The sequence below is a fragment of the Rhinopithecus bieti genome, unplaced genomic scaffold (assembly GCF_001698545.2).
Source record: "Rhinopithecus bieti isolate Rb0 unplaced genomic scaffold, ASM169854v2 scaffold_33302, whole genome shotgun sequence".
NCBI classification, from domain to species: domain Eukaryota; kingdom Metazoa; phylum Chordata; class Mammalia; order Primates; family Cercopithecidae; genus Rhinopithecus; species Rhinopithecus bieti.
In genome coordinates, this window is record NW_016814366.1 from 403,312 (window position 1) to 418,481 (window position 15,170).

At 33.3% G+C, this 15,170-nt stretch overlaps 1 protein-coding gene across 1 annotated transcript in view; it reads right to left on the reverse strand.

Annotated features, from left to right (window-relative positions):
- DYNC2H1 (dynein cytoplasmic 2 heavy chain 1) overlaps positions 1-15,170 on the reverse strand; it is a 384,617-nt gene that overhangs the window by 117,953 nt on the left and 251,494 nt on the right. The window contains 1 exon segment of the mRNA XM_017850085.1: positions 1,363-1,479. Within this exon segment, the coding sequence (XP_017705574.1) occupies positions 1,363-1,479 (117 nt within the window).

A 15,170-nucleotide genomic window follows, 5' to 3' on the forward strand; every position in this document is an offset into this window, starting at 1 on the left:
AAAAAAAAAAAAAAAAAAAAAAAAAAAAAAAAAAAAAAAAAAAAAAGAAAGAAAAAAAAAAAACGAGGGTTTGGGGAATGGCAGAGAATACACTGAGTTTCTAATCTTGAGTTTGGTCATAGGAGGCAAATAATCTACATATAAGGCTTTGAAGTCATTCATATAGTCTTCTTTATGTAATAATTGAAAAAAATTTTCTCAGAATTACAAAGAAGGTGTGTATGTGTGCTGGCAGTGAGGGAGAGAGACTAGCAATAAAATCAGATGTGCCTGATGAAGAGAAGCAGGTAGTGCAAGGAAGTCTAAATGACACATCCAAGTAAATTTCGCACAGATGGAAGAGTCAACTGTGGGAACTTTAAGAAGTGCTAAAACTTCAAAGAATGTAGTTCAAAGAAAAGTGACTTAGAAGACTGCACACTTAGCAATATGAGCTGTTCCTCGCACTTCATTAATAATCACTAAAGCTACAAAATCACATGACCGGATTTCTTATAAAAAACAGATATATAAGTTGTGCTTTAAGGTTAAATCAAATTTGGAATAAAAACAACATGGACAGTAAAAATTTAGAAGTAGGCAGAGAAAAATTATAGGGGACTAAGGTGCCAAAACTATAGAGTGGACTCTAATCTTCCCCCAAACTCTGGAAATTGAGTCAAACAAGTAAACTGTATTTCACGGAGAAGGAAACTTTCTAACGAATACCTGGATTATGTCTCCAAAATGTAAGATGAGATCTTTGCAATAATTAAGGTTACTTTTGCCATTGGTTTTCTGCTTAATAAGAGGTAAACTTAGTCAATTATGCAAATAATTCCATTTCCATATTATTACTAAGTAAAAACTGAAAATAATCATACATTATTCTCAGAATAAATAGCTATATTACATAATATTTATACATATGAATACCTACATGGTTGTATATGTATATACATTTTAAGAACTGCATGAATTGGGAAAATCACTAGAAAATACAAAACTGCCAATGTTATTAAAAAAAGTTGGAAACTGGGCTCAGAAACTGTTATAAGAAACATAGTCCTAAGATGAAGAAAATTATCAAACATCGAGACAAGGAATGAACTGCTAAAGCGGATAACTGAAATTATGTGAATTTGATTACTTATTTAAAGATAAGGAAAGATCGATTTCATAAAAGAGAGAGTAAAGAATACTAATTTTGATGTGCGCTGGTATGGAGAAAGGAGGTCCTGGGTCATGACTTCACAGTTAGGAACCTGTGCAATGTGATCACTTGTATGACTCAGGCAGAAATGGGGAGCACATGGTTAGGATGCTAGAAAAAATGACAGGGAGAAAAAACCAAAAGAATTGGAAGAATGTTCCACTACTAACCTGGTTTAGTTTCTTCCAGAGATTGAGGACAGGAGAAAGTTCATTAGACCAGATTTCTCTATCAAATTTGGAACCAGCTGTTATGGCTCTGCCCAAAATCCTCAACTGTGAAATAACCTGAATGAAGAAAATAATAAGTATCAACAAATAAAAATAACTTCAGTTGAACAGGAAGAGCATAGGTACAAAACAGACATATTTTGTTTTATAAAATAGAGACAAAAGTGTTGTCAATAGTTTATAATCATATTATCTTTCTTCAACTGGCTTAATATTTTATGGTTTAAGCAGTTTAAAAAAAATAAAAGAAATTAAAGCTGGGGAAAAATGATTTTAAAATTATATACTGTAATGGCTTGTATTTGAAAGATGCTTCATTTGTTGTTGTTATTTGGATTTTTTTGAGACAGGGTCTCACTCAGTCACCCAGGCCAGAGTGCAATGGCGCAATCATAGCTCACTGTAGCTTCAAATCCCTGGGCTCCAGCGATCCTCCCATCTCAGCCTCCCTACTAGCTGGGATTACAGGTGTGTGCCACCATGCCTAGCTAATTTTATTTTTGGTAGAGACTATGTCTCAGTATGTCGTCCAGGCTAGTCTTGAACTCCTGGGTTCAAGTGATCCTCCTACTTCGGCCTTCCAAAATGCTGGGATTATAGGTGTGAGCCACCAGTCCTGGCATAAAGCTGCCTCTTTACCCAGAAAGCTCCAATTACCCATAATTAATAACCACTTGGTGTCTCTATTTGTTCATTTCTGAAATCTGGAATTGTTTTGATTTAAATTTCATAATCTCAAAATGCTGACAAAGATAGTTTCCTTAAAATACAAAATGAATGGAAAAACAATAGTATAATAAACCGTCTAAAATGGTAAAGCAATAATTGCTGGTCGATAAACTATTTGTAAATGTTTTAATGCTCTACATTAACTTTAAGTTGTAATTTCAATGTTTCCTCTATATACAAGGCTCCAGTGAAAAAAGAATGGGTCAATCAATTCAAACAAGGCAAGGTAAATATTCCCTATTTAGGGCTTCCAATTCTATAATGTCCTTATTACCAGTTTCTTTATCACTATTCTCATCAAAATCAATTCACTCACTTTTTTTCTAAAATAATACTTAATGATTCCCATTTTAAGAACATTAATGAACCTGATTAATCATTTGTTAATGATCCAGAATATTACTAACTATGCTAAATATTAGGTTACAGATATTGTGATATATGTGTTTACATATATAAAAGCAATGATGTATACATTGTTTTTCATATTATACCTAAATATTAAGATTGTTTTATCTCATTGTTTGTCTAAAATAAACAAAATAAACCCAAAAAACAAGATATGTCTTCCTAAGTCAGTATTTTAAACTTCAACATTTATAGCATGTTGACTACTTCTGTTTTCACTTTGGGAGAAATGTGATTTGTTTTTCCTTTTGTAACATATTGAACTATATTTCATATTTTGTTAGGTTCTTACATTAGTAAAGTTCATAATAAAATCAGGGCCATAAATCTTTCAGAATGAATGTACAACTTAACTGTTAAACATCAATAATCATGCTGTTAAACTCAAGTTACTTCCAGAGTGTTTCACTGATTCTTAAAAACCTGTGATTAGTGTTTGATTTTTTTTTGTTTTTCTGATAAATTATTTTCATTTGCTCTAGCTGAACAGTAAAATAGCATCTAATTTATCAGCTTTGCTACACTACAAAACACAACTAGTTGGCAGTCAGAAGTGCTATTTTAACTCAAGTTTTGCTATTACTTATTTGTGTTTTAAATTTGTCAAACATGATAGAAAACAAATAAGAATGCAAAGAGACGTCTAAAGGAAAAAGAGTGCAAACTTTTTTATCCATGATGTTAAGACCTGTTTTAAGAATAAAATGTACACCAACCAAAAAAAGATGTCTTCTGTCCAAGAAAAATAACATGTGAGGATTTCTTTTAAATAATACTATCATTATAATTTTAAGTAACAGGCAGTAATAAGAAAGGGAGTTCAAACGTATAATAACATTTTATTAACGAGGACAGGGCTGTAACTTGTATCAAAGAACTATCTGTTTTACAAAATCTAACACATATACTTATCTTTTTTATAAAGCATAGATAATAAAATATCTATTTTTCATACTTTAAACCAGTTAAATATAATTTTTTCATAATACTACTTTAAAGTGGTATCAAAAGGGATAAAATTTCATTCATTAACAACATATTTACATCAATTCTTCCACTTTCTACCCATAATTAACAGCATGAATTATGCCACTGGCATGCTTTGCTCTCTGTAAGAATTGTAAAGGAGCCAGGCACAGTGTTTCACACCTGCAATGCTAGCAACTCAGGAGCCTGAGGTGGGGGGATCACTTGATGCTAAGAGTTTGAGACTAACCTGGGCAACATATTGGGACCTCTTCTCTTAAAATTTTAAAAATACACTAGCCAGGGATGGTGGTATGCACCTGTAACTACTGAGGAGGCTGAGCTGGAAAGACTGCTTGAGCCCAGGAATTCCAAGCTGCAGTGTGCTACCATCATGCCACTGTAACTCAAGTCTACATGACAAAGCAAGACCCCATCTCTAAAAAATAAAACATTCAGAAAATAATATTTCAAAATGAAGAAATTATAGGAAAACCACAGAAGATTTTGCCACTCCTACTTCACCTGTTGTCATTTCAAAGACCAATGGGAGACATTTCAGGAACACCTACCTTTTCTGAGCAACTGGTATGTTTTATTGTAAGACACTAAATTTTATATATAATTGTATTTTCCTTTGGATATCATGAAGCACCCCAAATGATTTTTGATCAAACAATACCAACTTTATAGAAAGTACAACCTTTTTTGTTTGTTTTGTCTTGTTTGGCATAAACTATTTCCTTAGTTTTATTTTATTTTCCCATCCTAATTTTCTCTTACACTAATTTCCTCAACTACTGATTTTATCCTAGTAGATCATTTACGTTTTTGTTAGTCACTGCCAGTAATTCTTTTTTGGAATAAGAAGGAATATAAACACTCATTCTCATTTTATAGATATCAAAGAAATTAAATAATTTACATTTTTGTTACAGGGAATATGCAGACTAGCTTTCTGGAGAAAATTTTATGATAAAGCACATTTCAAAATTATGAATAAGCAAGAACATCAACAAAATGACTTAAAATTTATGACAGAATTGTCAAAGAAAATAATGAAAATCTTAAAGGCTAAAGCCTAAAAGGAGAAAAAATACAAAGACACAAAATAATAAATAAGATTTTTTAAACATGGAGAAGAAAATAAAAAGGCTTAATACATGCCTATTCAGCATTATTACTATACGAAGAGCTAATAAAAGGAGACAGAGGCAATTTTTAAAAAGAAACTTTCTGTGAATTTTCCAGAACTGGTGAAAGACAATACTTCTCATATTCAGAAAAGTCAAATAATCCCAACCAGAATAAATGAAATCACCTGGTACTGCCCAATGTAACTGCAGAACATTGAGGAAAAACATATATATTACAAGAAGCTAGAAAGAAATAATAGTTTATTCCAAACAAACACTTCCCAACTGCAACAACAGAAGACGAAACATGTTGACAAAAAGACTGTCAACCCAGAATTGTTATAAATTTAGCAAAATTATTTTTTGAGAAAATATAAAATATGAGTATTTTGAGACAAAACTGAGAGTGCAGCTTCACTATTTAAATCATGGACACTAGCTAGAAGGAAATCGTCAAAAAAAGAAAGTCTAATAAGTAAAAAGGAATGGTAAGCAAAGAAAATGTCTAAGAAATTTACAAATCTATTGAAGTATGATCCCAATATACAACAGAAATAAAACACTGAAAAATAATCATATTTAAGTTGGGATAAAGTGAGCAGAGTTAAAGCATTCTAAATCATCGTATTGTATGGAAGGACGGTACATTAAAATTTAGTATAACCATTGAGAGAAAAAATAAGTATAGAATAAATTTTCCAAAAAAAAAAAAAAGAATTTTTTTTAAAAGGGAAAATGAATCTAAAAGAATGCAAACAAGGGTAGAGTAGAAGGCCCTTGGTCACAAAAAACAGCAGGCCAAACAGGAGATTTTTTTTTTTTTTGAGACGGAGCCTGGCTCTGTTGCCAGGCTGGAGTGCAGTGGCGTGATCTCAGCTCACTGCAACCTCCAACTCCCTGGTTCAAGCGATTCTCCTGCCTCAGCCTCCCGAGTAGCTGGGATTACAGTCATGCATCACCACGCCGCCAGTTTTTGTATTTTTAGTAGAGACAGGGTTTCCCCATGTTGGCCAGGATGGTCTTGGTCTCCTGACCTCGTGATCTGCCAGCCTTGGCCTCCCAAAGTGCTGGGATTACAGGTGTGAGCCACCACACCCAGCCCAAAGAGGAGATTTTTAAAAAATGATATTAATGAATCCAAATAAATCAATAATTGCAGTAATTGATTACTTTAAAACAATTGCTAAACATTACTTAAAACAACAACTAAAATACGTTTATATGTTAATGGTTAAACATATGTATATATATTTAAAAGTGGGTACCTAAAACATAAGGACATTTGAAGTTAAAAGGTAATAGATTTCAAAGTTAAAAGGTAACCCTTTTTTTAGTAAACCTCAAGAAAATTTAAAGCAAAAAGTATTACAGGGGAAAAAGCATCACTATCTATTGACATAATTCTAAGTATCTTTATATATATATATATATATATATACTATATATACTAGTATATATACCCACACACACACACAGATAGACACTTTGTCATTAAAAGTAATGGCAAAACCGCAATTACTTTTGCACAACCTAATACTTAAAAACACAGATGTTGTAGATAATACTTAAAAACACAGATGTTGTAGATAATAAAATTACCAGAAGATACAGAGAAATAGAAATCTAGCATTATGTAGGACACTTAATGTGGGTTTCTCAGCAATTGGTAGATCACATACAGAACACATATGGAAAATTTGAACACAATCAACAAGCATGACTGAAGGACATATAATATACCCAATATCTGGAGAACAAACAATCATTTTTTTAAAAAAAAACTTAAGTTTCAGGATACATGTGCAGAACGTGCAGGTTTGTTACATAGGAAAATGTGTGCCATGGTGGTTTGCTGCAGCTATCAACCCATTACCTAAGTATTAAGACCGGATGCATTAGCCATTTATCCTGATGCCCACACTCTGACAGGCCCTGTGTGTGTTGTTCCTCTCCCTGTGTCCATGTGTTCTCATTGATCAACTCCCACTTATGAAGGAGAACACATGGTATTTGGTTCTCTGTTCCAGTGTTAAGTTTGCTGAGGATGATGACTTCTAGTTTCATCCATGTCCCTGCAAAGGACATGATCTCGTTTCTTTTTATGGCTGTATAGTATTCCATGGTGTATATGTACCACATTTTCTTTATTCAGTCTATCATTGAAGGGTATTGGGTTGATTCCATGTTTCCTCTATTGTGAACTACAATAATTGTGAGCTACAATAATTATCTGCATGCATGTATCTTTATAATGGAATGATTTATTATCCTTTGGGTATATACCCAGTAATGGGATTGCTAGGTCGAATGGTATTTCTGGTCCTAGATCTTTGAGGAATCGCCACACTGTCTTCCACAATGGTTGAACTAATTTACATTTTCACCAACAGTGTAAAAGCAAGAACATTCTTTCAAGCACACAGAGAAGCCGGGCGCGGTGGCTCAAGCCTGTAATCCCAGCACTTTGGGAGGCCGAGACGGGCGGATCACGACGTCAGGAGATCGAGACCATCCTGGCTAACACGGTGAAACCCCGTCTCTACTAAAAAAATACAAAAAACTAGCCAGGCGAGGTGGCGGGCGCCTGTAGTCCCAGCTACTCGGGAGGCTGAGGCAGGAGAATGGCGTAAACCCGGGAGGCGGAGCTTGCAGTGAGCTGAGATCCGGCCACTGCACTCCAGCCTGGGTGACAGAGCGAGACTCCGTCTCAAAAAAAAAAAAAAAAAAAAAGAGAACATTTAAGAACATCAGGTACATATTAGACCATAAAGCTAGTCTTAGCAAATTTAAGAGTTGATATCACATAGATCATATCTGACAATGTAATTGTTAGAAATTGGTAAAATGTTACCAAAATTACCCCCCTATACTTGGAAATACGAAACACATTTCTAAATGACTCAAGGTCAAGTAAGTAATTTTAATAAAATTTTAAAATACTGTGTTCATGAAAAACCCACATATCAAAGTTTATACAATAGTGAATGGGCAGTTAATGAGATTCTGGAGGAAAATTATAGTAGCAAATCTTATGTTAAAAGAAGCAATGCTAAAATTGAGTAAAACTCATAAATTACACAGTTAAGAATACAGATGAAAGTTATCTGTATGTTGCCCTTATTGTTATAAGGGCAAACAAAATTTAAATAGAAAACAGATACAAAAGAGATCAGAGGTTTTAAAAAGCCAAAAGTTGGTTCACTGAAAACACTAATAGAATTAAGAGACTTCTTACCAGATTGAATGGTAGATAGCTACTGGTAAAATTAAAATGGAAAAAATTTACTTTAAAATTCTACTTTTAAAGGAAATTACAGATACAGAAAATACTAAAAGATGTCATGAGATTATTTTAAACTTTATACCATAAAAGTTGCAAATTTGGCTAATACAGAAATTCTTAGGAATATGCAAATTAATAAAACAATCTCAAGAATGGTGGAGTTTTCTAAGTGGGGCTAGAGTTAGTCAAAAAATTAAATTAGAAGTTAAAATATTATCTCAAAGTAAATCTCAGGCACCAATAATTTACATGTAAGTTATATTAGTGTTCTTTAAAACAAATAATTTTGCACTTACTTTTCAGAGACTAGAAATACGAGGCAACATTTTCCAAATAACATTATAAAGGCTAGTAAAAATTTAATACCAAAGAAAATGTAAATTTAAAGACCAGTCTTACTCCTGAACACAGATTCAAGTAAATAAATATACATCAAACAACATTTTTAAAAAGATATACAGGATGACATTGAATATATGGTTCAATCATAGAAACTATAATTCACATAAATTGAGGAGAAAAAATATATAATCTTCTCAATATTTAGAGGAAACATGGACAATTAAAATTCATCAATATATTCTTAACAAATTACCCCTAGCAAACTTAGCAAAGATTTGGGAGATTGTTATAATAATAGCCTTCAATAAATGATGCATTCTTGCAATCACATCCTTTGCAATGTAATGTTCTTCTCCTCCCATTTCAAGACATATCTACTTCTCCACCATCTTGAATTTGGGCTGGATTTGCTTTGATTAACAGAATACAGCAAAAACAATGTGTAATTTACAAAGCCTAGCCTTCAAAAGGACATGCAGTGTACTTTCTAGACTTGGAACCCTGATATACCATCCTAGCATCTGGTAGACAAAAGGCCACATCAAGAACCAAGTCACCCTAGCTAATAGCCAGCACCATCTACAAACATGAGTAAGGTCATTTTGAACCTTCTAGGTCAACTCTCCAAATAAAGTCAACTTTACATGTAAGCTCAAGTGAAACTAAAAAGGAATAATCCAGCCAACACACAGAATCATTTAAAAATCAGAAAACATTATTACCTCAAGTCACTAAGTTTTGAGATAGTTTGCTGTAAAGTGAAGACTAAGAGGAGCACTGGGAATATTAGAAAACTTTTTAAATTTATGGACTAAATGTTTGTGTTCCCCCTAAAATCCATCCGTTGAAGCCCTAACTCCCATTATGGCTGTGTTTGGACAAGTGGCCTCTAAGGAGGTAATTAAGGTTAAATGAGGTCATAGGGGTCGGGGCCTGATCTGATAGGATTTGAGTCCCTGGAAGAAGAGACACTGGAGACCTCGCTCACACTCTCTCTGTGCACATGTACAAATGAAAGGACGCATGAGGACCCAGAAAGAAGGCAGCTGTCTACAAGCCTGGAAGAGCAGCCTCACCAGAAATTGAGTATGCTGTACCCTGATTTCAGACTTCTAGCCTCCAAAAGTGTGAGAAAATAAATTTCTGTTGTTTAAGCCACCCAATTTGTGGTATTTTGTTATAGCAGGCCAAGCCAACTAATACAACCTGATAAATGGTATCTATAAAATGAAGCAAATATCATAATAAAAAAATGTTAAAAACCATTCCCTTTAAACTCACAGCAAGGTAAGGATGCCAACTATCACTACGTTTATTCAACACTGCACATAAGGACCTACCTATCCCAAGAAGACAAATAAAGACAATTAAATGTCTAAGAATTATAAAGGAAAAACACTAAATCAGTTTTCTCAGATATTATAATTTGCAGAAAAAAACAATTTAGAATACTTTCATGTTTACGATATGTATCTTCTGTTTTGAAATGAATAGAAAGTCATTAAACAATATTACATTTTAACTTCAGCCCAAATATTCTATTTTAATGATTTGGGGGCCTCAAAAACTCTTGATAGTTTCATGCTCCCTGTGCATGCATGGCCACGTACAATGATGATGTTTAACTGTGTTACCAAATACATCAGGATGTATCAAACCATATAAAATTTCCCTGCATACATAAAAATGCATAACCCCCCAAAACCATATTCTAACATGAGACAGGAGAATATGCAGTGGTTTATCCTTCTAATGTTAACATATGCAGGATAAAAGGGGAGGCGGGAAAACTTTTCTTTGTATTTCTCATGTCTCTAAAATATATTTACGCCAGTCACACACAAGACCAAATTGTAATTTATGTTGGTGATGTGTGAGATGAGATTTCACTCAAGATCAAAAGTGAAATGTATAGGCACTCTACCATGTTAAGAACTCATATCATCATTTTTCAAGGTAATATGACATTAAAAGCCTGGAAATAAATCTCAGAAGATCCGCTAGTTAGTGTAATTTTAACATAAGCAAATTGAGAATGAACTTTTATCGAAGGATATTTATTATAAATTCATACTCATACAATGAATATATCAGTTTTCAAATACTGAGCTATATTATTTGGAGTACTAGGCAGAACACTTCATTATAAATCATATATATTCCTATTTTGTGTATAATTGGTTAATACTAAATAAGATCTTATATTAATTACTAAATTAAATGAAATGCTGTATCTGCCTTGAGATGATACTTTGTCACACTCTGAATAATTAGCGGCTCTAACAATCCTACTTACTGATAGTAAAAATATACTTTTGTTATTTATCAAAATACAAATAAGACACATGGAACATATAAATGCACTATATCATGTGTATACACAACCAAATACGTGTAAGACCTCATCTCTCCTAATACATTCATCTATTTATTTTTTAAAATAATATCTATTGTATGCTACATTTGAAAACAGTTTTACAGTTAATTAAAAGATTAAACATATGACTGTCACATAATCTAGCCGTTCCACTACTGGGTATTTGGTCAAGGGAAATAAAAGAATATGTTCATATGAAGATATAAAATCAATGTTTAAATATTCATAGCAGCTTAATGTAGGAGCCTGCATTAATCCACTCTCATGCTGCTATGAAGAAATACCCGAGACTGGGTAATTTATAAAGGAAAGAGATATAATTGACTCACAGTTTTGCATGACTGAGGCCTCAGGAAACTTACAATCATGGCGGAAGGGAAGCAAACATGTCCTTCACATGGAACAGGAGAGAGAAGTGCAGAGCAATGTAGGGGGAAAGCCCCTCATAAAACCATCAGATCTCATGAGAACTCACTCACGATCATGAGAACAGCCTTGGGGAAACTGCCTCCCATAATCTAATCACCTCCCATGAGGTCCCTCCCTTCACACATGGGAGATATGGGAACTACAATTCAAGATAAGATTTGGATGAGGGCACAGCCAAACCATATCAGAGCCTAAAACAAACTAATATCTTCAATGACTGAATGAATAAACAAATTGTGGTATATTCATACAATGGAATACTATTTAGCAATAAAAAGGAAGAGCTCCTAATATATATAACATAGATGAATCTTATGATAATTGTGCTGAGTGAGAAAGAAGCCATAACAAAAATGGTAAACTGTATTGTTCTTTTATATAAAACTCTAGACAATGCAAACTAATCTATACTGATAAAAAAGAAATCAGTGGTTGCCTGGGAATAGGGGAGAAGAAACAGGAGGGAGTGCTAACAGAAAACTTTTGGGGGTAATGGGGATGTTCATTATCTTGATGTGGTGATAGCCTCAAACGTATATACATATTTCAAAAATTACCAAAATAGACACTCTAAATATGCGTTGTTTACTGAATGCTAATTAACCTCAATAAAGCTGTAAAAAGTAAAAAAAAGATAATTATTAAAAAATGTTAGGTAGTTTACAGAATTATCAGGAAAGTTAAAAATTGGGCTAGGGCCAGTTAAACACTGGTTATTCTGGTGGAAAAAGGAAAGGAAAACCTGATAGTGCCACGAACACAGAAGCTATGGCTTTTCCATCACCTTTGCCTTCAGTTCTGGATGTTACCAGGAATTAGAACTTGCTAATTAGCGTTAAATAATACACATTTTCATCACCTCGAAAATTATCTCTTGGTACTTCACAATCCCTCCCCCGTCTAATCTTTCCTCCCCTATCACTAGGCAATCACTGACTTCCTTTTACTCAGTGCAGGTTAGTTTGCCACTGCCTTTCAAGAGAGCAAAGAAACTGCCTCTTTGATTCACTAGTTCCTTGTTTAGAAACTGGGGTTGGTGCCTGGCATGACTGTTCTCTAGCTATGAGGGCGACTTGAAAAGTGTTTGCCATTTTCAACATTGCAGTAATAGGGGATCTACCTCCCACCCCAGACTTTTTTGGAGAAAAGTGCTAATAGCTGTGTAAAAGAAAGTACTAAAAGGTGGGTGACAAGGTCAAGAACATACATGTAAATATACATGACATTTTAAAAACTTTAAATATTAATTTTACCATGAACATTTCCAAAGATACACACAAATTGATTTTTATTATGAACATTTTCAAAGAAACCCAAAGATACCCATAATGTAGATTCAACAACTGTCAACACTTTCCTGCACTTGCTTCATTCATCTCCCTTTTGTTATTATTCCTTACGTTTTAAAACACATCCCAGACCACATGTTATTTAACTCCTACATACTCAGTATGTATCTCTAAAGAAAAAAAATGATATAACTACTATAATGCCATTACTTCTCCCAAGAAACAAAAAATTAATTGGCATCACATTAATGGCACCCAGCCCATATTTAAATTTCTCTGACAGTCTCAAAATTTGTTTTAATTGAATTGCTTAAATCAGGATTCACAGAAAGGTCATAAATTGTTATGTATTTTAAGCCTTATTAATATAGAGAAGTCCTTCTCGCTTGCCTCTTTTGCCTGCCATTAACCTATTGATTAAACTGAGTTCGTTATCTTGCAAACTGTCCCACATTCTGGTTCCAGTGTTGTCATTTACCTTGTTCTTTTATACCTATGTTTCTTGTTAATGGTAAATTAGTTCTAAAACTTGATTAGGCTCAGGTTTACTCTTCTTGAAAGAATACTTTTGGAAATTGTACTTCATATTTCATCACATTTGGAGGCGCATAGTGTCTGAATGCCTCCGCTTTCTGATGCAAAGATTGATCACAGGGTACAGGTGGTGACAGCTTATCCTTCTCTTGCAAACACCCCCAGAAACCTTCCATCTAATGGGTTCAACCTCTGATAATCATTGTCTGAACCAATTATTTTATTAGAGTTTGTGAAATAATGATTTTTCAAATTTCATCATTACTGCCATATTTATTATCTAGAATTATTCAATAAGGAAGAGTTTTATCAACTTTTCTTTCGTTATCTTGAAATATAATTCACAAAGGAAAGGTAAGTACATAGTTCTTTCCCTTTAACTGCATTTTCAAAGAGACATTTTTATATCTTACTGAATGATAACCTAATAAAAGCTTGAAAATCAAGTCTATGATATTAGTAAATATATTATTTCTACATAAATATTCAAAAGGAAAAATGTAACGTCATTATGTATTTTACAAAATGAAATAGACTGGTGATATCCTTCAGTCAACTTGCTTTTGTCTAATGGTCTTAGAACTCAAAATATGAAAAGTATTCAAATTCAGATTTGCCTACAATTAGAAATCAGAAGTTATTACACTGTGTATAAAAGTACAAATACATTATCTCTTTTTGCTTATGGTGCTATTGGCTAAGTTGTGGCTAAAAATATGCTCTTGAAATATATTCAAATAGAGTATATCTGAGAAAAAAATGGGAACTTAAGCTTTCCAATTTCAAAAATGAATTTACCAGGAACTTGTGACTTTTCTAATAACTGATGAAAAACCATTTGAGTCAGGATAACCACAGCTGCTGAATATGAGTAACCACAGCTGCTGGGTTCATAAAAGCCATTTGATGCAATGATGCTAAAATTATTACACTAGCAATTAATCTTCAAATCTTTGGCAATAGAAAATCATTACATTTTAAGAATAAATACAACAGGTTTTTAAAATGTTGCCATGAAATTGCTATTGAAACTATGAAAAAAATAATAAAGTTCTGGAGCTTCAAAGTATGTTTAGGAGAAAATAAGTGAATATGTAGCTAGCACATAGAAATATGTAGCTCTTATACAAAAACACATATAACTTTTACAGAACTAAAGCTAATCAGAAATTTTATTAATAACAATTGCCTCCCCAAGCCTGCTACCATTTTGAGCAACAGCATTAGCTTACTGCAACTGTTTTCTAACATCTCTCTTTGCTTTAAGTCTTACTCCCCAGTAGTCTATTCTCTTGAAAACATACTTTGCCAGAGTAATCTAGTTATTTTCGTGGCTCACAAGACTTATGACCTAGTCCACCTCCACCCTAGCTACCTCCCATCCTCATGTCCCACCACTCCCCTTCTCCCTCATTGTGCTTAAGCCACATCAGCCTCATTGCTACTCCATAGCAATAAAAAATGTGAATCAGGATCACAATGAAGTACCATTTTAACCCACCAGACTGGCAACAATAAAGGCATCCCAAAATACCAACTACTAGTAGGATTAAAAGGATGAAGATACTACATACTGTTCACACAAGAGTGAATTAGTACAATCACTAAAAACAATTTGACATAACAATTCTATTCCTAAGCATATACTCTAGAGAAACTCTTGAGCTTATGCAGTAGGGAGACATAGCCACAAATGTTCCTAGTAGCATGTGTCAATAGTCAAAAAACAAACAAAAAAACCTGGAGTAACACAAATGTCCGTCAATAGGGGAATGGAAACACAAATTGTGCTATATTTACATAATGAAATATTGTACAATAAGAATAAAGAATGAAACAACAGCCAAACCAACCACAATAATAAATCTCAGACAGAGGTGAAGGAAGAAAGCAAGTCCTAGGATATCCCTTACAATAATGCTTTATAATGTTCGAAAAATAAGCAAAACAAACTACGTTTTTAGGCACAAATGCATGTGTGAGAGATTGAAAGAATGCATGCACATAATAGAACTATTAAAAAAATATGTAAAACCACAAAAAGAGTTTTAAACAAAACAGTCAGAATGGTGGGTCCTTCAGCAGAATGGGAGGGGAACTGGATAGAAGAAAATCACATAAGTTGATGCAAGTTATGGTAATATCTTAATTCTTGGGTGAAGTTATTGGTTCATGGGTTTCATTATATCCTCATGCTTTTAATGTTTTAATTACTTATTAATACATTAATGTTACATATATATACATATATATAT